Source organism: Microplitis mediator, chromosome 1, assembly GCF_029852145.1.
Source record: "Microplitis mediator isolate UGA2020A chromosome 1, iyMicMedi2.1, whole genome shotgun sequence".
NCBI classification, from domain to species: Eukaryota; Metazoa; Arthropoda; class Insecta; order Hymenoptera; family Braconidae; genus Microplitis; species Microplitis mediator.
The window spans coordinates 16,485,408-16,512,799 of record NC_079969.1 but is presented as its reverse complement, the minus strand read 5'-3'; the positions used below and the strand labels follow the sequence as shown (position 1 = coordinate 16,512,799).

Here is a 27,392-nt window from a genome sequence, read left to right as displayed (position 1 = left end):
AGGAATATTAGTACTGACTTTTAATGTCATCTGTAAGTACATTGTTAAGAAATCTATTTAAATCTATTTAATCTCTTCAAACGATGCTCTTCGTATAATTACGATTAAACTTCGCACGCCTTCGGCGTGTTCGTTTAATCTTAATTAATTATGGGCATTCATGATCATCTATAGTCATACATAACTATGACTATATATGGCCTTATATGATTCATATATGGCCATGCATAACTTTATTACAAAGTTGGTACGCCCATGCATGGCCATATATGCCTATATATGTGATCCATATGTGCCCATGTATGAACTATATATGGCCATATATAACCTTATATAATTCATTAGTTACGGGCATATATGATCATACATAGTCATACATAACTATGTATGGCCATATATGCTCCAAATATGTCTATAATAGACTGGGCCAAAAAAATTGACTATTTTTCTTTGTCTTAGCTATATCGAGAATATTATTCAGAATGACAAAAAAAAAAATTTCATGAAAGTTTGAGTCCTTAATATTAATTTTAAGAGGGCTATCATCGCTATTTTTAATTTTAATTCATAATTTGATGTTCGACGTCAGAACTGCTAAAACATTGGAGTAAAAAAAAGACATTTTTACTTATTCTTATGTAAAATTAAATTCCCTACAAAAAAGGTCTGATTGAAAATTTTTGTCAGACAAGCCGTTTCCGATTAATTAAGCTTAATAAATTGATATATTTTTTCGATTTAACATTTTTACTTTTGAATTTTGTAACTGACGAATCAATAAATATATAATAAAGACCATGACAAATTTTCAAAGGAAATTTAATGCTCTACAAAAAAGGTTCCTTAACACTTTTTGCTAAATTCACTCCTTCGAAAGTTATTCAAGGCTGAATTTGAGTCAAAACGATTTCAATAACGTGAATAACTTTCGAAGGAGTGAATTTAGCAAAAAATGTTAAGAGGCCTTTTTTGTAGAGCATTAAATTTCCTTAAAAGATCTGTCATGATCTTTTTTAGATATTTCTTGATTCGTCAGTTACAAAATTCAAAAGTAAGAATGTTAAATCGAAAAAATATATCACTTTATTAAGCTTAATTAATCGGAAACGGCTTGTCTGACGAAAATTTTCAATCAGCCCTTTTTTGTAGGGAATTTAATTTTACATAAGAATAAGGGGAAATGAATTTTTTTTACTCCAATGTTTTAGCAGTTCTGACGTAAAACATCAAATTGTGAATTAAAATTAAAAATAGCTATGATAGACCTCTTAAAATTAATATTAAGGGCTCAAACTTTCAAGAAATTTTTTTTTTGTCATTCTGAATAATATTTTCGATATAGCTAAGAAAAAAAAAATAGTCAATTTTTTTGGCCCAATCTAGTCTATATATGATCCATATATGCCCATTAATGAACCATCTACGGCCATGCATGGCCAAATATGTTTCATTTTCACGGGAAACTATACCTTAATTTCCGTAAATCTGTTAAAAATATCGTCCCTACTAAAATCCGATAGATTCTTATAGCTGTATGTATAAGGCCCTATACTTAACTATGGCACTTCTCATAGAACTCATTCATTCTTATAAAATCTATATGGAAATTTATGAGAATCTATTCGATTCTATGAGATTTTCTAAACAGGGGTAGGTCCATTTTTTCGAAAATTCACATCTCTGTAGAGCTACTGTAGATCAACGTAGACCTAAATTATTTTTTTCCACGATCGAAAAGAATATTTTATTGCAATATTTGTATTTCCATAAAAAACCAGTGATTCGTTCAATTTTTTGATACTTAATTCTTTATATTTGAAAAATATATAAGAAGTAACTATTTGTTATTAGGTCAGCATTCCGAACCAATAGCTTACCCAATAGTGGCTCAAGCAGTGCCAACAATACTTTAGGTAGATCGCTCCGTAATGATCTTTTAGTTGCTGCGGATAGTGTAACAAACGCTATGTCTACTCTTGTTCGAGAGTTGAACTCAGGTAAGATTTGAATACTTATCCTCGATTCCACATTTTTTTATTCAACAAGCAAACATACTACCTTGCATAAGTCAAGAAATGGCTACGTGATATTTCAACTGACAATAGATAATTGCGACACCGATGCTCGTAAAAGAATGAATAATCATAAATGAAATAAATTATTCAAAAATATATTTAATAAAGTAAACTCAACACATAAAGTTTGTGTACAATTTATTATGCCTCTTTTGTTCAGGCCATTTATTCTGAACACAATATTTAAAAATTAGTAGATTACAATTCAAATGAAATAGTATTTTCTCATGTATGATTTTATATGATTTGAACGTCATGTGATAAATTTTTCTTTTTCTTCATATATGTTCTCACACACCCTAGTAGCAATAAAATTGGGCAATATTCTTTAGCAAGATACTTGAAGAAGCACTTTGTAAATAATTGGACGATTCTCGACTAAGACACTTGATCAAGATTCTTTATCCAGACTGGCGACAGACTTGGGCCAGTCTGTCACCAGGATTTGACCAAATTCTTGGCCCAGAGTCTTGACATAGACTTGCGCGAGAAACGCAGAAAACGACGAGCGCGCACTTATTTCCCTCCTTTCCACTTGAATGTGAAAAGTATAGTATTGCAGTGGTTCTCATTTATAGTTTAGTCAACAAGTTCAAAAATGTTATTTTTCTACAATTACGCATTGAGTTTGTAGTAATGCCTAGAATTGAATTGCCTAGCGCTAGAAAAATTGATTACCAGAATTTTCTAGCACTTAAAAAATTTCGGAAATTTTTTAATAGAATAAGATGAATAATTAAAATTATAAATAATGGGAATAGAACTCCGGAAGTTGTGACAATTTTATAGAAAACTGCTTCCTCTTTAATCATCGTTTTTTAATTTTACGCTTCCTCTATTAATTGTTGGGTTATTGCTAATAATAAGAGTCATTCGTTTTTTCTATTTGATTTTGACTTATAAAAATTGCTATTTTTATTTGTAAAAAAAAATGTCTTGTCAAATTTAATGACAAATTCAATAAGCTGTCACTCGTATTTTTAGAAAAACTAGATTCATTTTCTACAGAGAACTCACTTCTCGACTACAGTATTGTAAATGAAACTAATATAGAATGAGAACCTCTACTCTATAAGATAGTCCCAAAGTTTAGCAATAGATGGCCCTAGATTTCTGGTCAAATTCTTGACAAATTCTGATCACAGTCTGGCTTAAGTCTTGACCAATAATCTTGGTCAAGAATGTGGACCAATTCTTGATCTAAAATCTTTCTGAAGTATCTTGATCCATGCTGGCACAAGGCTTTTACCAAATTGCTACTAGGGCAAATATATATGATTCAATATTAATTGTACCCATATAGCAGTTTTTTTCAAGGCTTTTACAAGCCTGCTTTTAAGGTCGATAGTTGCTAGCGTCACCATTCACCTATGGGTCTTGCTCCAGATATTTGGTGCAGATTTGAATTGCAAGTCTTATGCTAGCCTTACACAAGAATTTTGGTGAAGTTATCGTTCAATTATAGGAGAAAGTCGGTGCCAGAAGCATGTTGAATCTATCTTGCAAATAGCTTGCTCAAGTTAAAACTGGTGGGGGAAGGAATAGTATAGGGAGTATCGCACGTCTTGAACAGATTTTGAGCAAGCCATGCGCAATAGGGTGGGCCAAAAAAAACTTTTAATTTTTTTTTTTTTTAGCTACTACGAAAATATTGTTCAAGATGACGAAAAAAAAATCCTGGTAAAGTTTCAGCCCTTAATATTAATATTAAGAGGTCGCTCATTGTGATTTTTGATTTCCCATTTAAATAACATGGAAAAAAAAATTTTTTTAGTTTGGAATTTTCTACCTCAGCAATGGCTCGTTGTACGGATAAGCCCAGCATGTATTTTTGTAGGGAATTTAACGCTCTACAAAAAAAATTTCTTATCATTTTTGGATAAATCCATCTGTTCAAAAGTTATTGGAGCTCGAAGTCAAGTTAGAATAAATTTCGAGATCTTTTTACTTCTTCGGCGAAACTATCGGACTTATCATAAAATGTTATAAGAACTTTTTTGTAGACAATTTTATTTCCTACAAATTATTATTGATAATTTTTTTTCAAATTCTGCATTGTTTTCTAGTTATTTCTATTTTAACGCCAAGCTCTTAAAATCGATCAGAACACTATTTTTATAGGAGCTTGGCGTTAAATTAGAAATAACTAGAAAACAATGCAGAATTTGAAAAAAAATTATCAATAATAATTTGTAGGAAATAAAATTGTCTACAAAAAAGTTCTTATAACATTTTATGATAAGTCCGATAGTTTCGCCGAAGAAGTAAAAAGATCTCGAAATTTATTCTAACTTGACTTCGAGCTCCAATAACTTTTGAACAGATGGATTTATCCAAAAATGATAAGAAACTTTTTTTGTAGAGCGTTAAATTCCCTACAAAAATATATGCTGGGCTTATTCGTACAACGAGCCATTGCTGAGGTAGAAAATTCCAAACTAAAAAAAATTTTTTTTTCCATGTTATTTAAATGGGAAATCAAAAATCACAATGAGCGACCTCTTAATATTAATATTAAGGGCTGAAACTTTACCAGGATTTTTTTTTTCGTCATCTTGAGCAATATTTTCGTAGTAGCTAAAAAAAAAAAAAATTACAAGTTTTTTTGGCCCACCCTAATGCGCAAGTATCTGCTGCAAGTTTCTTGAACAAAAAATGCGGCAGAAACTTTTGGCTTCACCATGTTAAAAATATCTTCGATATTCTTGCCTGCAGTACCATGAGCAAATCATGCACAATTTTTAAGTCAGCTCCTTGCTACACATTATTGCGCAAGGCACATACGTAGAAGGAGACACTAGCAATGATAGGCCTTGCAGAAGACTCATATACAAGAGCGCTTGTTGCCTAAGTATGTGATCTTATATGAATTCTAAAGCAGTACAAAAAAGTTTGTTTTTCTTCATATCTGTTCATAAGTGGGCCTACATTATTCATTTATAAAAACACACGAATCATTCATGATGTTTTATAAATCATAAATGATCATATCCAAGTATATATAGTGAGATATGAACTGTTTTCTCTGAACAGTAAACCATAAATTAAATTTATAGCTTCTAAGTCTTCTAGCAGCTTTATATCATTATCAGCTGAATGATTTTTTTTTCTTTTTGTCGATTACAGATTCCAGTTCAGAAGAGACACCAAACAATAGTAGCCATTGTATTACTCAAGAAAATAGCGGTATGTGTTTTACTTTGTTTAATACATTCGTCAAAATAATTAAGGAGGCAAAAAGATATTTACGAACTTTTTAACAGATATTTTAAAAGCTGTAACCCGGTGAAAAATAATCATACAGAGAATTAATCAAAAATTGAATTTATTATCTTTTTCTCTTCAAAAACCATATTATGACATCTAGCTAATATTTTTATGTAGTGGACCTCTTTTCGACTTTCAATCGCTATCGTACTTAATAATAGAAGAATATGATCTTATTATTCTAACAACTGGTCAAAATTTCGATTCGGTAGATATGAGTTGATAAAGTGGTCCCAGTAAGAGAATGCACCTCGGGAATTGTCCCCACTACCGAACATTTATGAATTGCGCATGCGCACAGAAAAGTGGGAGAACATTTAACACATAAAACACCCAGAGTAGGAGTAAAAACCGACGACACCCGAGGTGCATTTTCTTGTTGGGATGACAATAACTCATTGGATCAACGTAGTTGATCAACTACGTTGATCCAATGATACACAAAGGAGGATATTCATGTTAACCTAAGTTAACCCCCAAAAACGAAGAAAATAAGTTCTACGTAGAGATGATTGACTTTTTTCCAAAATTAAATATTCTTGTCTTGTTCGTTCTAGTAGATAAATGTTGATTAACTCTGGAAAATGAATCTGAACGTAAAAGAATTTGCCATGAATCTATGTGGAATATTTTTTTATTATTCATCCGCATAAGCTCTGATAGCTCTGGCGGATCCGAAGTACGGTAACTTGCCTCAATTTACGGCAATTTACAGTAATAGTCGGTAAGTTACGGTATTTTACTGTGGATTTCGGTAAAAAGACGGCAGGTTACCGTAATTTGAGGCATTTTTACTGTAAGCACACCGTGTGTTTTTTATTTTTACAATTTTCATAGTGCAATACTTCACTTTATGGTAAAATACCGTAGGGCTGTTGTAATTTTACGGTAATTTACCGCTCTTATTCTGTAAAAATACCGTAGTTTTGTTGTGAAATACCGTGGTTTTGCCGTAAGATACCGTAATTTACCGTAGAATACCATATTTTACGGTAAAATATGGTGATTTACGGTAAAATTCGGTATTATACGGTAAAAGGATCCGCTAGGAAGAGCTCAGCTGACACAACTGTTTTTTTTTAACGTATTCGATTTCTAATTTAATTTTCTGTTTAATTTCGATACAAATTTTTGTTGTAAATTTTCGATTGTTTCAATATTAGTATTTGAGTATTGTCAGTAGAAGTTACGTACAAATGATTTCCATTGAGAATTAAAAGAAAGCTTTTATTTTTTTAGATGTTGAAGCTGGTACAATTGGAAAAGACAAAAATGAAGAAATGAATTTTCGGCGAGATGATCTTCAACAGCGATATCAACAAGAAAATATTCCTCTAGAAAATCTTCTAATTCGAAATACGAAGGCATTACAAAATTCCAAAGGATCACGATCTCATGAGCAAACCCAGAATGCAGAAGAATTTCGTAAAGTTAATAAGATAATCAAACCGCAAGAAGCACTAAACTAAAAGTAATCTATTTCGCAGATAGATCTACTCATGAATAAAATTGAATCAATTTAAAGAAAATCACATTTGCAACAATCTTGAAAATAAACGTCTTTAAAACAATTTTTTGTACGTGTTGCGTAACTACAAATAAAAGATATATGGTGAATAGTTAGATAGTAACCAGACTGCATAAAGTGATTCAAAACCATTTTTCGCAGTTTATATTACGTTCAATAAGATTTATTGAACGTCTCTGAAAAGGGACAGCTTCATCACAAAGATAGAATTTTTTTTTCTAATAAATAGCAATAATTGATAAATGTGAGAAATGATTGACTCTTTTGTCACCGCAAAATAAATGTATAATTGCTTTAGATCATTTGAATTTATAAATAAAAAATGGAAGGCAAGAGGCGAGAGCAAAGATTTGAATTTAACAGAATACTTATGTCTTTAAACTCCTCAGGCTAACTATTTAAGTTTTACTTTACTTCAATTATATAAAAAACATACCCATAGAATTGCATCTAAACGTTCTTAGTAAAAACGTGCGTGCAGTTCAGAAGCCCCATGCGCGTAGACTCTTTGCAATGTCTAAACCTGGACTGCATAGCCGAGCTGAAAACTCTTCTGTGCAATATTTCTGCTCCACAAAGCTTATACTTCATTTATCAAATATATTGATTTAATTAACTATCGCTGATGTGTAATATTTTAAGATTCATTTGAATCGTCACAGTGTTGGCAGACGAGTGAAACATTATTATTGTATCAGAGGCGTAAAATTATTGTACTTTCAGTAAAATTATTGTACATTTTAAATTTATTTCTTATTTTCTTTTAATTACGTTATTTACTAAGGATATAGTATAACTATTACCCTAAATACTTACTCTCAATAAATTCTGAAATTAATTAGCGACATTTCTTACAAAAGTTAGAAATTTTTTTTATTTAAACTTGACATCTTATTTGGACGACATGTGACGCGAAATTCAATTGAAAAATTGAAGTAAAATTAATGACATTACTTCTAATTAATTTGTTTTTATAGTAAAAATAAAGCAGATCGTTCAGATAAAAGTTCAAACAAGTGAAAATTTAATATCATTTCAATTTTTAACATTTTAACATTTTATCATGATGTCATTGGCTGATGTCAAAAAAAACTACTGGCAGGCTATCTTTTAACCATAATAAGAAATAATTACTATCGATACGTGGCGGGAAAATACATAGGACTTAATCAAGATTTTTTTGAAATAATTTTATTAGCGTAAGCATAGCGATCATTAGAAATTATTGTATTTTTCATTGGATTGTACATTTAGGATTAAGGATTGTACAATTCATCAAATTATGGTACGTGTACAATAATTATTGTACGTCTGCTCACACTGAATCGTCATTTAAAAAATTCAATAATTATTCTTATCTTCTTAAGAAAACAAAATTATTTTCAGATTTAAAAATGGGCCAGTCCTAACTATGAATGTTCGTGAAAAATTATGCGTGAATAAATATGTTTCTGCATAAAATATCTTTCAAACTCTCGCGGTTTTCATGACACGGTTGAAACACTGTATTGAAAGAGTATAGACGTAGTCGGTACCCTGCATGAAATATCCGATAGATTCTTATAGCTGTATGTATGATGCCCTATACTTAAATATAGCACTTCCCATAGAACTCATTCATTCTTATAAAAACTATATGGAAATTTATGAGAATCTATTGGATTCTGTGAGATTTTCTAATTAGGGTAGCAAGTAGTTTTACCGTATTTATACGGAAAATTAGTGAAATTTTATTACCGTATTTCTACGGGGCTTATACTGCATTTATACGGAACTTATGCGACATTTATACCGTAATCATACAGTATTTCTACTGTATTAATACGGCATGTTTATTATATTAAAAACAGCCACCCGGCCTTACCCGGAATGGAAAGCTCATAGTGATCTTGTAGTCAGAACTACAGAAGATTTTCTTAATCAGATTTTCAACAGATGTCCATCGAATATCCCCAAGTTACTTAAAAACTTTGATTTGGCTTGAATAATGAGAGTATCTCCGGCTCGGGAAAGTAGAAAATCTATCAGGGGATGAACAAGCGGATAATGGCTTGTTGGGAACCCGAAAGAAAAAAGTGAAGGAAACCTTTTACATAGGGTATGGGAAGAAGTTGCACCCCACCACTAATCCTGCGTAACCATCTTGACCAGAGCTGCGAGTCTGATACCACGGGGGGCCTTTCTAAGCCCATTGCGACCAGAGTCTCTGTATTTCCTGAGATGGGAGTAGTGTTTAGTCCGAGAGAGGTAGGACTCGTGGTGGCTGTGGTTAGATACCACGCGCAATGAGGATTTTTGATTATACCTCCGGTTAATGTCCACCTTAGCCATCACTTGATTATATTTTTCGACTAAAAGTGTCGTCGGGGTGGAAGATGGGGATGCTATGCAACGCGAGTATGCCCAAAAAGGCAAGGTATCGGCTTCCGGTCGGCGGCGGTGGACTTAGGTCCCATTACATTAATATCACATTTTGAATGCTGAATGCTTTAACCTCGATCGAATCGACTGTTCTTAAGGGCCAACAATCCATTTTCAAGATCTGCAATCTTCACCTTGTCTCTAGGAGTAGCTTTTGTGAAAACGTGGAAGACATGGGTGTCTTCATCTTGAAAAGTGAGGGCATCACCCACGTGGACGGTATACAGGGTTATTTCTGTTGTCGTGAATTCATTGTGGCTCAGAAGATCTTTGCCAGTAGCAGAAGTTAATTTCCAATTAATTGGGAGAAGTTTAATTAGATTGTCCTTTCGCACAAAAGAATAATCTTTTGTGTGGATGAAAATAGGGGTGAGAAGTTTTAAAGAGTTAGGTCTATCAATGATCGTACATATTTCGAGTTTAGATGAAATTTTGTTGGTGTCAAGAGAATTTACTATGTTTACTTTGGAGATCGTCATATCTCCATCAGGTAATACTTCTCGTTTTCTTTTTCTAAAAGGCATCCCGGCCTTCGTCATGTACCCCGCAGTACCTGCTTGAAGTGGTCTCGACCCGAATATCGGTGGAGACGGATCGAAAACCAACAAGGTTTTCACTGCGCAGGCCATATTCTTCAACTTCCCTACTAGTTTCCAAACCAGTTGCCGAATCAAAAAGGTTAATCTCCTTAACCTATGGGCATGAATATAATAATAAAATTACACAGATAAATATATACATACAAACACTTCCTCATACAAATCGAAATAAATATTTTATGCAAAATATAAAAATTTAAGTAGCTCAATTTCACAGACGTTACGTTCCTCAACCTCTAATGAGTACATGTATAAACCGTTTTTTAATTCATCTTATGTTTCTGCCGATGTTATTTCAAATGGTAATGAATTCCAAAAATTGCACCCCGTAACTATTATGATATGTCATTGTATGCGCAAAGGGCACTTGAAGTAAAGAATTACTTCTTCTATTTGAAGTACCTGCTTGCCCTATATCATAAGTCGTTTCCCATTCTCTGGATAGCTCTGGGGAAGGTTGCTGAAGCAGTATCAACCCGGGCGATTCGGTGATAAGTGTCTGTATGCCTCCGGAAATCCCATCCTGAGCAACTCCCGTTAAATGAATCGGTTTCGTAGTTGTTGCCACGATGGTCATTATGTTTTAATTCACATTCTTGATCTATAAGAACAGAATCGTCTGATCTTCTTCAGGTCATGCTCAGTTTTCCCATGCACAAAGAAAACGGAGCAAACCTGTTCTTGAATTATTGATCTAAATACTTCTTAAATAGAAAAATTTCAAAGTTGTTTGGATGGGTATTGAAATTGGAATAAAAAATCCTAACTTTCAAGAAATTTTTTTTTCCATACATACAAAATTTCGTAGAGTAGAAGAAATAGGTTAATTTAAAACGAAGCACCATAATGTAGATAGGTCTAAACAGAAAAACTTTGGCTCGAAGATATCTGTCGTCATGTGAAACTGCTGGAAAAAATAAATCAGGCAAGGAATAGTGAGGTCGAATTTGATCTGGGTAGACATGTTCAAATTCGATCATTTTTTCTGAGATATCCATGAGGATAGAATTAAAACAAGTAAATTTTATAAGAGAATTATTTATTATGTTTAATGATACTTCTATTTCAGAAAATATAAGAATTACTCTTGTTTATTTCTTTTATTATTAAAAAAAAATTGGTTATTCTTGAAAAGATGCAAGCTCGTATATTAAATTTTTCAATACGTTAATTGGGATCAATTATCTTTCATTGAGCAAGTACAGAGTAAAATTTAGGCTGAAAAAAATAATAATTAATAATTTAGCGTGAGCAGTGTTGTTATTATTTTCTTTTATTCAATCTGGAAAACGCTCACCTCATCGTGTTTTTCATCTTTGTTACTTTCATCTTCATCACCTGAACTATCACCACCTGAGCTGTCGGCTAATTGTCCTGATTGCTCCAAAATATTGTAATTGTCAATAGCAGTTAAAGAAGTCTTCACTTTGTTCGCGTCGTCATAGCACTGTAAACATACTCTAACAGATTTTCCATTTCCTTGGCCTGGCAAAAATAATTTTTTATTACTGCAAGGGCCACAAACTACAGCACCGCATTGACGGCAATGATGCTACGAAAGAAAAAATAATAATAATAATAATAATGGAAAAAAAACTTGAATGCAATTTAAATGTAATCTTAAGTAACACATCCTTGAGCGAGATTCTGGTGCCAATGCCTAGAGCAAAACCCCCGGTCACCAGTGTCTTTTTCTACGTATGGGTCTTGCGCAAGATCATGTAGCAAGATATCGTCATCAAGACTCGTGCATGATTTGCTCAAGCCATTGTACACAAGAATATTGAAGATACCTTAGATACAGTGCAGTTGAAAAGTTTTTGACGCATTTCATGCACCAGTAACTTGCGGCAGGTAGTTACACATGGCTTGCTTTAGATCTGCTCAAGGCTCAAGCTCAATCTTTTTTGAACAGATGTCACTCTCACTATATATAGTGATAGAGACAGCCGTTCCGAAAAATTGACCATGAGGCTTGAGCAGATCTTGAGTAAGCCATGCGCAACTATTTTCAACATGCTGCTGGCGCCAGTCTTCCTTTAGAATTGAGTTATAATCTGGCACAAATTTCTTGTGCAAGGCCTGCACTAGACTTGCTATTGAAATCTGGCCACAACTATCTGCAGCAAGACACATCGGTAGGAAAAAACACTAACGTTTATCAAACTTGCGACCAGGCTTGCTCAAGCCTTGAACAAGATTGTTACATGGGATATTATTTTCTTTTCTAGTAGTTTAGTTATACTTCAATTAGATACAAATAATGTAGCCAGTAATTGATTGTGAAAAAAATTTCGAAATCAGTTTACGCGATAAGCCAATTTTGGAATTTTAAGTTATTTTCGAACTCTAATTGCTCGAATACATTGTTTGGCAATGACTGACATTCATTTAGTTTAAATGAAGAATCAGTTGTAGATAATGAAAACCAGGAACTGAACAATAATGTTTGACAAAATATTCTTTCTGTTTATTGTTATTGTTTTGACTTTTTTTCCTAGAGATTATTGGAGCAGAAGACTATTTTCGAAGAAGAAAAAAACTAATTCGAATATTCAATTCAGACCTCACTTTTTAAAATTGATTTTTATCCATACAAGGTTATGTTTAAAAGTCGTTTCGGCAATCAAAAGATACTATTATGTACAAGAATAGTTACCCGTCGATTTAAAACAGTAAATTGCGTTTTATTGCAATGCATGCAGATAGTTGCTTCATTGTCTGGCACCCAAACGGCAGCATGTACTTCAACTGGCTTTTTTCCACCTAGAAATCAAGACAACTATGATTATTATTGTGAGGATTACCATCATGTCGGCCAATACATACACAGAAAAAAAAATTAACTTGGTTCAAGTAAATTATTTTCTTCAAAATATCATTCTTGTTTCAAAACATCTAAACTTTTCAATTCAAAAAAAGTTTAATCTTGAATAAATAAGTTATTACTCTTCAATGGAAAACATATTATCAAATTTAATAATAGCCCTGATTAAACAACTGAATTCAACCGAATTAAAAATTTTAATTCTGTCATATTCTGTCGAATTCTGCAAAACAGAATTCAACTGAATTGGAAATTTGAATGTGAATTTAACAGAATAAAACCGATTTTAAAATTTCAAATTCGTTTTAATTTAGTTCAATTCAGATTCAGAACCAGAAATTGGAGAATTATTTTCGAATTAATCAGAATTAAACCGAATAGAATTATTTAAATTCGTTTTAATTTGGACCAATTCTGGTTTTCCTGCCGAATTAGACAGAATTCATTTTTAAGTTAGGTACCGAATTAACAGAATTTATCTGAATTTAATAGAATTAAAAATTTAATTCTGTTTAATTCGATCGAATTCAGTTGTTTAATTAGGGAGTACATTGCATAGCGAGTGGGTTAGGTGAGTCTTTATCCGGGAAGCACAATGTTTTTAACACGAGTCGTAGGTGCACTCGCACGAGCGCCAGTGAGTGCTTAGTGTGCACCGGAGACGAGTGCTAAGAACATTGTGTTTGACGGATAAAGACAACCCACGTGCTATGCACTATACTTTATTCAACAATTGTCTGATTTTTGCGAATTATTATGTCAGCAAAGTAAACCCTAACCAGGTGGGGATCTATATGATACTAGTTCTTGACTTCTCTCACCACTCATTTCTCATTTATTTTAATTCATAAAAAATAACCAACGTATTTATACTGACATCAAAGTTGTTAGATTGATTGTACTACTCATTCGAATATATTTAGTGTCGAGATTATTTGCTTTAGTGATAATAGTAGAGTTTGTTTTTGAGAACAGTTGATAATGACTTTTGAGGAATGTGTTTATGGATTCAAATGCGGTTGTTTATGACTCCGCTTGCTTTTTGACGAATTATCAACCACCGATTGGTAAACGGTCATTTAGGGTTTGCTTTGCAGATATGATAAGTCGCGATATTCAGACATGCGTTAAATAAAAGAATCTATTTTCGCACGATGGTTAAACGCGCAGTGACTTATGTCCATAACCAGATATTTAAATAAAATAATAAATACACGGCTCAGCAGTCCATATTGTTTGTGTGAAATTATACGAACATAAATTTCAAAATGTACAATACACGAGTAAAACCTTGTGTAAAATAAAAATAATAACAATAATAATAATAACAACAATAATAATAATAATAACAATAAAAATAATAATAATAAAAATAATAATAATAAAAATAATAATTTTAGTAAACAACTGCACGACGACGTGGTAAATTCAAAAGTTTAAATAACCATCTGACGATTTTTTGGACTCCCTAATTGAAAAGCAGAATAAGAATTGTCGCAGGACGCAATCGTTAATTAATTATAGATTTGCACTTCACCCGTTACAGTTTATACATAAAATTTGTAGAATTTATATTATAAATTTGTACGAATTTCAAATAATATCACAACGATAAAAAAGTATTTTTCCAGCGAATTTCTATTCAATATTATTATATATTATTACTACTGTTGTTATAATTAAGTATTATTTACCAAAATAGAATAGAATTTTTACTTTTTCGTAATAAATCTTCAATACATTTTGTGATGTGAGCCATCCATTCTTGTTTCTCTGTAGCAGTAGCAGCATAAACAGCGAATGATTTTGTAACTGTCCTTATAAGCCATCCATTTCGATACTCTGTAAGTTGATATTCCATTATTAGAATGCTTCTTTTAATTTATCTATACTGTACCATTTACGGTAGTATCCCCGGCGGATCCTAATTACGGTAAATTGCGGTACTTTACGATAAATTGTGGTATTTGGCTGTAAAGATACGGTTAATTCGCCGTGAAATTGCGGAAATCCTGTGGTATTTTACGGTAAAAGTGCGGCATTGTTGGGTAAAAGGGCAGTATTTTACCGCAAATTTACGGTAACGTTGCGGTATTTCACTGTAAACGTGCATATTTACTGCAAAATTACGGCATTTTACCGTAAAGTGAAGTCTTTTACTGTGTAGGATAAAAACGCCAGTTGCGGTAAATTATCGTAAATTGCCGTATTCTACTGTAATTTGCTACAAATTACCGCAAAATGCGACAAATTCGCAGTACAATACAGTAGTCTGCGGTAAAATAAGGTAATTTACAGTAATACAGATCCGCTAGGGATCTCATATCAAGAAACGTCCAAACACATAGATGTCACGCATACAAAGGTGGCGCAAGACGACCCTGTCTCTGTATCGAAGTCACGTGTATGTACAACCTCAATTAGGCAAAAAAATCCTGTCTGGCATATGAAAAGAACTAGCTAGTGCACTAAGGGCGAAGGATAACTCTGCACTGAACTATACGATGCTGATAACTAAAGGAAGAGATATAAAATTTCTTGCGAGAAAATGGTGGCAGGTAATTGAGTATAATTATTCAATCAATATTGTATTTATTAAAAACAAAGTAACCTTACAAAGAAATTAATTTAAATAAGCTTATGCTGAACGTCATCAAATATACTTAAGACAAAGTACCTACATTGTTACTTCTATAACCATGTTTAGAAACTCTCAAGAATCGAATAGATTCTCATAAATTCCCATAGAGATTTTATAAAAATGAATGAGTTCTATGAGAAGTGCTATAGTTAAGTATTGGGCCTTACACATACAGCTATAAGAATCTATCGGATTTTTTAAGCAGGGAATAATGGTACGATAGCAATGAAAATTTACTGGCTTTCTATCATAATATTTAGTGACCTTCGACAACTTGAGATTACTGATTTTAAATAATATTAAACTTACTGAACTTAAATATTTATTTACAAGTCAAAATCGTAATTTCATCGTTGAAATTTAAAGACTATATAAATCAAAACTCCAACTTACTCCTCTGTCTATCCGATTTATTACTCCTGACTACTTTCCAGCATCCCACCTACGAGCTGCAACCTCTAATCCTTTTCTCACTTCAATTCAACCAACGGATCAGGAGACACGGTAGTGTCTCGCGTCAAGTACACGTCAAATCCCACACACTTATATATATATATATATATATATATATATATATATATATATATATATATATATATATATATATATATTAAAACACACACACACACATACACAATAATATCTCCGTTTCAAACAACTTAAAAATTATAAATTGGAAAGGATAGTTCGACATATATTAATTATTTAATAATCAATTATTTTAGGAACCTCACATATATACAATTCAATATGTTCATACGACTATAAGACGAAACGAGGTATACACTAAAAATGAGATTGGAAAAGTAAAGTATCAGATAGAAAAAAAAAATTAAACTTACGTGCTTCGTCTGCCAACGATTCCAGTTTGACTTCTTCTAAAGGTATAATATGTTGTTTGTTGTACTAATATAAACACATATACAAAACACATAGAATATTTAAATATTTTAATTAATACATCCACAATAAAAAATCATTTTAAAAACTTACTTTTTTTTTATTAATAACAATATTTCCATAAACCAATATATCATTAAAGAGAAAAAATTGTCGTGGTTTGGATTTTTTTCGACACATTTTTATTAAAACCCCCTCGCCAACCAAGACTCTTCCAGGTACTGCTAAAGACTACAAGAAAAATATTTTTATTATTATCGAAAAATAGAAATCTTCGAAGTCAGGGTTGTAAATGCGTAATTAAAGAATTTTTATGAAAAAAAAAATGTTCCGAACTAGTTATTTATATCTGTAGATAGTCTAATTACTTTAGAATCGCAAAAAACTAGAAAAATAGTAAAAGCACATTCATTTTTAAAAGGCTTAGTCAAAAATATTACAGACAACCGTTTCCATAACAACCGTTACCACGATAGCAGTTTCCATAGCAACTGTCGCCATGACGACTGTAAGCGGTGATATAAAACCTACTTTTTTAGGATAGATACATATAAAGTCTTTTCAGAGAAAAGTCGTCGTCGGGAATTGTCAAAAATTTTCGGTTTATAACGTTGATGTCTGGTGACGGCGTGAGATTTAGACCCGTTTTCTAAAGAAGGGGGGGGGGGGGATGAAAACTGACGGTAACGTACTCTCTGGGAGAACTTTAATAAATACTTTATTATAATCACACAGGGACTTGCCACTCTGACCTCCCACCATGTCTATTTTTGCCAGAGAGTTTACTCAATGGAACAACTTGGCAAAATAAAAAGTCTTAAGATACTAATATCGCTAATGTGACAGTACTACAAATAATAATAATTATTCAAATAATATCATTGTTTTAATAATTTCAAAAAAATGTTTTTTTTCCGATAAAAATTCCGCCTCAAAGAACAAAATCGATTTATTAGTTCAGCAGATATCGGAGATGAAAAATTTTAAAATAACAATTTACTTCATTCCTTCAGACAACGCATATTGCACTTCCTCATATTTTCCAAAACTCATATCAGCTCTCTGGCTTTGTAGTGTTTGATGATCGCTACATAAATTATAGCAATCGGTTCCTTAGTTTGAATAATATTATCAACAGAAATTTTGAAAACTCACGGTTTCTGAAATTTTTTCCGGACGTTTCACAAATAATAACGCTATGGTTCGATTCAAAGCTCATATAACTCTCTATCTCGATCATTTCTGTCTAAAATAATTGAATTCATCAAGCATAATCATGAGCGAAACTTTAAAAAAACGATTCTTATTGATTATTTCCATTTTCTCGAATTCTCGGAAATTAATACAAAACGTAACTTTTTTCGAGCTCGAAAGGCTCAAAAATACCAATGAATACGAGCGTATTGTCGAGCTCAAAGAGCTCGAACTTTTTAATGCATTTGAATACTTTCAAATTGCCTTACTTATGGGCATTTAACATTGCACATCGTTTTAAATCGCTTCTCTTAATAAGGGCGAAGAGTTAACCGTTTTTCAGATTTTTTTTAAATGCCTTTCTCAGACATTTTGATTCTTTGAATCGACACAAAAAATTTCTTAAACAAATTGAAAACTACAAGTTTCAAGAATTATCTTTAAAGTTTTACGAGTTTCATGGTAATCTCTCAAAATGGATCAGTGAAATTTCACTGATTTAACCAGTGAATTAAGGTGATCGCTCGGCTCACTGGTTGAATTAGTGAAACACTCCAGTGCAGTATATAAATATAAAGAAAATAAGATAAATTATTAGTTTCTATTTTTATTGTTAAAAACAGAGTGAAAAGTTGACGGTACACTGAGAGAAAAATTTACTAATATTTGATAAATTAATTCATCAAATATCGATCTTTCCATCGACTAAATATTAAAAATTGATATTAACATTTAATAGGTCGCTGATCAAGATTTAATAGAAGTTTATTAATCTTTAATAAACTTTTATCAACTATTGATATGTGAGATTTGTATATGGTATTAATGAGTGTGGTGGCGTTGTACCCTATAACCTAACATATTGCCTTATACATGCGTTACAACTAACAAATTGTTTTTATGCTTGTTGAAATAATAAAAAAATAAACAAAATAGTGTTATAGAAAAATGATTAAAAAAGTGGGGCTTGCTAAATTGCACCTAACCTATATTAACTAAACAAACTGCTTACATATCACGATAGTATATAACCTGCACTACAAATCCAAGTGTTTAACTCAGTGTGTTAAAATAAAACACGTTAGTGTTTTCTGCAACTTAAGCGCGTAGAAGTAAAACGGTATAAACGTTTAAACAATCGCATAAATCATTACAAGTGTTTTAAAGGTTCGCGTAACACACTTAAGTGTTTAATCCGAAAACGTTTTATCCGTTTAAAGAAAAAAACACTTCTACCTGTTTTATTATAAAGCGCTTACTGTTACTTTAAACGTTTAAAAAAACATCGAGTGTTTTAAATTAAAACAGATATTCCGGAATTGAACACTTTTTCAGAAAAAACGTTTAATCTAAAAAACATGTATATTATAAAACGCTTAAATTTCTTAAACAGTTTAAAAAAATTCTATCAAATTTGTCAATCGACAAATGATACAAATAACAATTTCAAAATATAAAAGTGTAATAATTTTCAAATACATTTATGCATTACGATATAGATGTATCAAAACTTATTTTTTTGTATTGAAAATAAAATTTTACAAATGATTGAACTCGGTTCATATCATCCAATGAATTCTAAACGATCATAATTTATTAATGAAATAAATGTTAGATTTTTCATTTTAAACGACGATAGAGATATTCTTGAACTAATATATTTTTTACATCTTCAAAGTTAAGTTTCTGTGTATCAGCGTATTTTCTCTGATGACATTCTTTCTGTAATTAATAAGGAATAGTATTTTAAAATAAACATATGATGAATCCAAAAAAATAGCCCGGGAAAAAATGCTTAGATATGATCATATCTGTTCATTAGAGTGGGCCAAAAAAGTGACTATTTTTTTTATCTTTAGTTACAGTGAAAATATTGTTTGAGATGATGAAAAAAAAATTCTATTAAAATTTGAGCTCTTAATGTTAATATTAAGAGGTGCCTATTTGCAATTCTCCATTTGCCATTTAAATAACATGGGAAAAATTTTTTTTTTTTTTATTTTTCTAGCTCGGCATTCGCACGTCATATAAATGAGTCCATAACATATTCTTATAGAGAATTTAACGCTCTACAAAAAAGGTCTCTTATCATTTTTTGATAAATCCATCCATTCGAAAATTATCGGAGCTGGAAGTCAAATCTATAATAAATTTCCAGATCTTTTTACTTTTCCAGCAAAACTATCAGACTTATCAAAAAATGTCATAGGATCTCTTTTATAGACAATTTTATTTCCTACAAATTAGTTGAAATAACGTTCATTCAAATTCGGCATTGTTTTCTAGTTATTTTCATTTTAATCTTAGGCCATATATTACTAAATGTACTATCATATATGTTAATGTATGATCCGGATCTTTACGATGCGCGCGCACAGGGGTTACACGAAAACTAAATGTTGAAGTTGCTACATACACAACACGTGTTTTAAAAGTGCGAACTGTATATGTGCTTAATAATTATATTCAGTATACTGAATCACTATAGTGATTTAAATTGAACATTTTGATAAATATTATTCACTACTTATTTGTAAATATTAGTGAAGAAAATTGTGCTTATATACTTTTTCAAGTGTTCCAATATAATTGAGGTTAACTATCCGTATGTATTATTTATTGATATAAATTATTATATTATTATTTAATCTAATGTCTACTAAATATTATTAAATTATTAATTTAAAATATTTATTATTGATTATTTAATATTTAAAAAATAAATCAACAAATTTAACACAAAATTTGTGATAAAAATTACAATCGAATATTAAATTAAAATAATAAATATTTAAAATTAATAATCTAATAATATTTTGTATAAAGTACATATATAATACATATTTATTATTCTCTAAATTTAATATTTTTTATAAATTATTAAATATTAAATTTAGAACATAATAAACATTTTTAAAATAATTAAAGAAATTTAATGAAAAAATATTAAATAATAATGAAAATTAAATATTTAATTAAATTATTAATTTGTAATATTAATTTCTCTACAATTAAATTTGATTATCAACCTAAGATTCTGTTATTGTAGATTTTATGACTATTAATGGTACTATTCAATTTCTATTCCAGTTCTTAAGATGGATAAAACAAATGCGGAAATTTGTAAGGACTGTCACAATTGGAAGATGCTATGGCAGTAATATGGACATAATTTAAATATAACATTCGAACAATATAATAAAATTCATGTTACACTTAATGGAAGAAAATAAATATTTATTTATTTAATTTTTCAAATTTTAACTAATTTTTATCAAATGTGTTGCCGATCTTTTTTTAGTTCTTTTATTATTTTATTGTAATTAATTATTTGTATTATACTGTATATTTTCAGATTCTGAATGATTTTTATAACTCAATAAATAACCAGTTATTTTAAAATTACTTCTATGGTTTCTAATTTTTTTCAGGTGTAAACATTTTTTAGAGCTTTTTTTTTGGATAAAAATACAAATATATTTTTAATTTATACTAAATTCCATTTCTACTTTTATGCTGAATGTGTGATGCAAAAATTATCTGAATCTTCTGATAATAAAAATATGATTCCAGGATATGACAACAATCAATAACGACTTTTATTCAAAGGCAACTATTATTTTTAATATTAGAAATATTATTATAAAAATTTCATTGATTATACTTCAATAGAAAAATTATTATTTTTATTTTAAAAATATTTATATTATTAATTAATGACACTAAACACTTAAAGTGTGGATTGATGCCTAAACAATTAAGGTGCCTTATCATCTAAAACACTTTATGTGTGTTAAAATTAAACGTTTAAAATGTTTACTACACTTTAAACACTAAAATAGTGTTTAGTTGGTGACTACAAGTATTTAAACGCTTAAAGTGTTTTAAAATAAAACACTTGGATTTGCAGTGAATTCCTGTTCTGTCTAGAGGGAAGAAAGTCGTTCTTTTCTTTTACGAGAAAACAAATGATAAAAGTTATCGTAAGCGTCATTCTTCTCTTAGAGGCCGAAATTTAAACTTTCAGGTGCAGATATGGTGAAAAATTGTATACACACCACGGAGGAAGGTAGGACGCCCTAATCCGCGTGTTCGCCAACCTCGCCTTCGGCTCGGGTAGGCAATTATACACGCGAGTTGGAATGTTCTACTTTCCTTCCTTGGTGTGTAATATACTATTAATTCACTCGTTGAAAAAAGTGAGCGCGCCATTCACTGATTGAATCAGTGAAATTTCACTGATTCATTTTAAGAATATACTCTTTAATTTCTGACGGGGCTGAACGTAATGTTGAAACCGATGTTCATGAATATCGTTTAGGTACATTTTCAAAAAAATATCAATAAATCCAAGTCGTTAAATAATTATGTTGCGTGGTAAACGTCAAATTTAACCAAATACTACTCAATGAAAACCGTAGAGTTTGAAAGCAAAAACAAGATTACACTTGAATTTCACAATTACTATTTTCAAGGATAGAAAATATTGAGGAATATAATTGTCAATAGCTTTTTACAGGATGGAATTTTGGTTTTCAAGTTCTGATTCAAAATTAAAAAGTGATTTATGACCATTTTACCATTGATAAAATAGAGCATTACCTAATTAAGAAAAACGATTTGGAAAGATTAAAAAAAACTTTTTTTGACAGTTTTTAATTTTTTCATAAACTAGATCCTCCTAATTTTTAAGCATTAAATCCTCTTGAAAAGTTTCAAATCCCCCGTTATTCAATGATTTTGGGAGATATGAAGTTATTCAATTTTCTAAATATTTTACAGTAAATTTTAATCACTAAATAATAGTCGGATTTCCTGATTGTTGAAAAACTTGAGACGATTCGAAAATATAAAATTTTTTAAAATATTTTTAAATACTTTTCAATTATTTAATAATAATTGAATCCTATTTTATACGAAGATTCTGAAAAATTTAATAATATTACAATTGTCGAATTCTTTCAAATTTTTTTTAAAAGCTCAATAATACTGAAAATTCAATTCATGGAGAGATTTAGTGCAATTCACAAATACTCAATTGTTTTGAATACTTTCAAATACTTTTAAATCACTGACTAATGACTGGATCTTATTTTATAGTAAGATTTAGAACGATTTGTAGTCATCAAAGTTTTTGAATACTTTTGAATTACTTTTAATCACTACACTTGTTGTGTACTGGGTAGGTGTCGCTGGGGTGCGCAGGGGATGCTAAGTATGAGTTACGCATCAGATTATTCGTCAGATTGCTGTTAAGTGGACACGTGTAAGAATCGGACTTAAATAAAATACAATATATATTTTTATAATAATCAATGTGCTATTAATTGATATAACCTAATCTCTTTCCCTAAATACATTACAACACTGAAAGAAATTTTCTTTAAAAATTACCGTTATATTCATGGTAATCGAGGGACAAATGACACGACCTAATCATTTTTCGGTAAGTGAAATAATTTTTAACTTTTTTTCAACAAATTTTACCATAGTCTACTGTAAATTTTATTCGGTTTTCGGTAAATTTTATGAAGTCTGCCACAAAATAAATAAATTTTTTCGTAATTTTTATTTCAAAAATGGTAATAAATAAAAGCGCCGCATTATGTCCCACGATTACAGTAAATCTAACGGTAATTTTTAAAGAAAATTTCTTTCCGTGTAAATAATAGTGAGATTTCGGTCTGTGGAGCGATTTACAATGTTTCGAAAGTACTCAATTTTGTTTAATACTTCCAAATACTTTTCAATCACTAAAAAATACCTGACCTCCATTTTTTACGGAACTTTGGAACGGTTTAAAATTATTAAAATTGAAAAATACTTAAAAACATTTTTTAATTGCTAAATAATACCGAAATTTCGATCCATGAAGAAGTTTAGAACGATTCAAAAATACTAAATTTTTTGAATACTTCACGCAGAGAATTTTTGAGTAAAGAATATCCATAAAGTTTGGTACTGTAAGGACATCTAGCCAATAGCTAAATTTTTAACTTCCCGCTAAGAAAATTGTAAATTTTCAAAAATTCGGGAAGTTATTGGTTTCGGTCCGATTTACGAAAATCGAATTTTCATCAGATGTCGAAGTTTTGAATTCCTAGGAAGCGATTCTGACTAACTTCAAAATGATGTCCGAGTGTATGTATGTATGTATGTACGTACGTACGTATGTAAATATCTGTATCTTTTGAACGGATGAACCGATTTTTAACTTTAAGGTGTCATTCGACGCGACTTGTCAATATCTTGAAGCTGTGAGAAATTGAGCTTGATTGGTAGGGCTCGTTCAGAGATATTCCAAAAATAAAATTTTTTCAAAAATGTTTTTTTTGGATAACTTTTAATGTGCTTGATGGATTGATTCCAAAATTGACTGCGCCCTAGAGTTCTATAAGCCGCGTCGAATGACACCTCAATCATCAAAATCGGTTCATTCGTTCAAGAGAAACCGTTGACGAAAGAATTAAAAAAAAAAACTTTTTTTTTATTTTTTTTTGAAATATCTCAAAAACGACTTGATAAATCGAATTCAAAATTTGATTAGCTTTAGAACTTTATAAAACGCGTCGGTTGCCACCTCAACCGTCTCAATCGGTTCATTCGTTTGAGAGATATCGTTGGAGAAAAAATGGTAAAAAACTATTTTTTTCGAAAAGAACGGCACACAAAAGTATTTTCGAGCTCGGAAATGTATTCACGACAAAGTTTTCGAGCTCAAGGAGCTCGAAAACAGCGGGAAGTTTTAGGGCTGGCCCGCAGGGTCAACTGATAGACAGATTTTTACTATGCTGTTAGTAGAAATTACACTTTATTTATATGCTATCGATTTGTATGTCTCTGGTTAAAAGAAACGATTCAAAAATGACTATAAAGTTAGCAGACAGCTCACAAATAAAATATTTGACCAAGCATATCTTGGTTATATGTCATATTATTGAAAATTTAAAAATGGAAAATGGCGCGTAATTTGAAAACGTCAATATCCATGAAAAAAACTTTTTTTTTTTTAGTACAGTTGTCCAGCAATTTAAAAAATAAAAATTTACGAAGGTCTTACGACTTTAAATTTAGATAAAATTCGATGAAATTAACACATTATGATTAGCTAGTTACAATCTAAAAGCCCATTTTACAATTTTTTAAATTTTTGGCTTAGAATCTTTAGAACGTTATAACTTATGAAATAATCATCCAATCTGATACAAAAAAAACTCAAATTGTTTATTTTTAAATTCTCTAAAGGTCCATTTTTTTTTTTTGTTGTTTTCATTTTTTATTTATTGTTATTAATAAAAATAAATTTTAAAACATTCCAAAACGAACATATCAAACTCAAAATAAATAAAATTCACAAAATAAAAAATAGGGCATTTATATTTTTGAAAAATTTAAATGTCCATTTTTTTTTTTTTTTCACTTTTAAGCTTTGTTCACTAATTAGCAACCAAAATAAATTTAAAAGAAAGTAAAAATAAGCATATTAATTTGAAAATTGATCCGAATTATAAAATTAAAAAAATAACTTTTGTAACTTTAAAAAATCTAAGTATCCATTTTTTTTTTTTTATTCCTCAGTTTTATTTTCTAAATAATAAAAAAAAAAAACAAATTCCAAAAAAATTTGAAAATAGAATATCTCGGTCAAAATTGATAAAATTTATAAAATAAAAAACTGAATATTTAGAATTGACAAAAAACTAAAGATCCATTTTTTTTTTTTAAATTCCAAATTCATTTTTAAGTTGGTAAAAAGAAAAAATTGATTTTACTAAAGAAAAAGAATCTAGACTTTTACCTAAATTTTCATTTTTTTAAAATAAATTACTCTCTTTTCGATTCATATACCATAACTAATTCTATCTTGTCTTCTTACTTACTTTTTTTTCTACTTTCAGATATTTTTTTTTAAACGTTTGAAAAATAAATTTTAAAATAAAAAAAAATTAAAATTAGTCTTGGGACCTCTTAAAGACATAAAAGTCTAGATTCTTTTTCTTTAGTAAAATCAATTTTTTTTTTTTACCAACTTAAAAATGAATTTGGAATTTAAAAAAAAAAATGGATCTTTAGTTTTTTGTCAATTCTAAATATTCAGTTTTTTATTTTATAAATTTTATTAATTTTGACCGAGATATTCTATTTTCAAATTTTTTTGGAATTTGTTTTTTTTTTTATTATTTAGAAAATAAAACTGAGGAATAAAAAAAAAAAAATGGATACTTAGATTTTTTAAAGTTACAAAAGTTTTTTTTTTAATTTTATAATTCGGATCAATTTTCAAATTAATATGCTTATTTTTACTTTCTTTTAAATTTATTTTGGTTGCTAATTAGTGAACAAAGCTTAAAAGTGAAAAAAAAAAAAAATGGACATTTAAATTTTTCAAAAATATAAATGCCCTATTTTTTATTTTGTGAATTTTATTTATTTTGAGTTTGATATGTTCGTTTTGGAATGTTTTAAAATTTATTTTTATTAATAACAATAAATAAAAAATGAAAACAACAAAAAAAAAAAAAATGGACCTTTAGAGAATTTAAAAATAAACAATTTGAGTTTTTTTGTATCAGATTGGATAATTATTTCATAAGTTATAACGTTCTAAAGATTTTAAGCCAAAAATTTAAAAAATTGTAAAATGGGCCTTTAGATTGTAACTAGCTAATCATAATGTGTTAATTTCATCGAATTTTATCTAAATTTAAAGTCGTAAGACCTTCGTAAATTTTTATTTTTTAAATTGCTGGACAACTGTACTAAAAAAAAAAAAGTTTTTTTCATAGATATTGACGTTTTCAAATTACGCGCCATTTTCCATTTTTAAATTTACAATAATATGACATATAACCAAGATATGCTTGGTCAAATATTTTATTTGTGAGCTGTCTGCTAACTTTATAGTCATGATTCAAAACGATTTGAAATGTTAAATGCCCATAAGAAGAGCGATTTAAAAGTATTTAAAAGCATTGAAAAGTATTTAAAATTTTTTTTTTCCAATCGTTTTAAATCGCTTCTCTCAAAAAGGGATTTTACAATGTGCATCGAAAAATTTAGATATTTATTACGCGTCCTCGTAGTATCAAACTTTTTGGGTAATTTTTAATGAAAATTTCTCTGGGTCTTCCAAATAATTAACAATCACAAAAAAATTTTTTCAATCGCTTTCAATACTTTATAATTTTTATTGAGAATTCAGAAAAAGTAAAAAAATTAAAATTTATTTTTAAATCTTTTCTAATCACTTTTCTTAATCAGATTTACTCAATTATCACACTGAAATTCGAAACCCTGTGTATATTTACGAAATATAATCGTGTATTCCTTACCTGACCAGAACTACCAAAGCAATTCTCAACCATTGTAATGCGGCGAGCATTAGCTTCACTGTTTACTGTAATAAAAATGAATATCATAGGCTAAAAACAATCGAGTTTTTTTTAAGCTACTAACAATAAAGCTATAATGTAGCTTATAGAGATTACAATATAGCTTCATTGTTTATCACTGTTGCGTAGAAGTTTAATTATGCATTAAACCCTAACATCATTTGCAACTGGAAGAATCAAATTAATAATAATAGAATAATGACTACACTCGTTTTAATTTTGAATTTTATAACTCGTTTTGTTTTTTCCTATTAATATAAACATTGTAACTGTCATAAAATAAAGCCAACAGTGGGTACTTGATATTCAGAAGTGAGCATAAAAAAAGAATTATCCTTTAAATAAATGAATTTATCTATATATATAAATACTTGGAACCCGATAGTACGCATTTTATATATAAAATAATATAAAAAGATAATTAAACTACAAAATAATAAATAAATAAGAACAAAAACGTCAAACTAACCAAGTCGATCGACCATGGTACAAAAAGTTGACATATGACTACATGACTATATTCTGTGAATGTGGGACGGTGACAATTT

At 29.8% G+C, this 27,392-nt stretch overlaps 2 protein-coding genes across 7 annotated transcripts in view; one reads left to right on the top strand and one right to left on the bottom strand.

The window, feature by feature from the left end:
* Positions 1-7,757, top strand: part of LOC130678162 (dystrobrevin beta) — a 160,151-nt gene extending 152,394 nt beyond the window's left edge. For 2 of the 5 annotated variants that reach the window (XM_057485194.1, XM_057485201.1), the window contains 3 exons: positions 1,852-1,997; positions 5,202-5,261; positions 6,582-7,746. In XM_057485194.1, coding sequence (XP_057341177.1) covers positions 1,852-1,997; positions 5,202-5,261; positions 6,582-6,811 — 436 coding nt within the window. In that variant the 3' untranslated portion in view covers positions 6,812-7,746. Of the gene's footprint in view, positions 1-1,851; positions 1,998-5,201; positions 5,262-6,581 lie in introns of all 5 variants that reach the window. The other 3 variants (XM_057485199.1, XM_057485202.1, XM_057485200.1) reach the window with 3 other exon arrangements.
* A 3,155-nt stretch (positions 7,758-10,912) lies between these two features.
* LOC130670773 (pleckstrin homology domain-containing family F member 2) lies at positions 10,913-27,392 on the bottom strand. Of its 2 annotated transcripts, none has more exons than XM_057474282.1 (8): positions 27,314-27,392; positions 26,785-26,849; positions 16,352-16,489; positions 16,201-16,264; positions 14,434-14,559; positions 12,550-12,656; positions 11,188-11,442; positions 10,913-11,108 (listed from the first exon to the last, which is right to left on the bottom strand). In XM_057474282.1, exons 1-8 carry the CDS (start codon positions 27,345-27,347, stop codon positions 11,079-11,081), a joined length of 819 nt encoding a protein of 272 aa, XP_057330265.1. In that variant the 5' UTR covers positions 27,348-27,392; the 3' UTR covers positions 10,913-11,078. The 2 variants fall into 2 exon arrangements, with proteins under 2 accessions (XP_057330265.1, XP_057330274.1); XM_057474291.1 differs by lacking the exon at positions 27,314-27,392 and adding an exon at positions 27,001-27,086.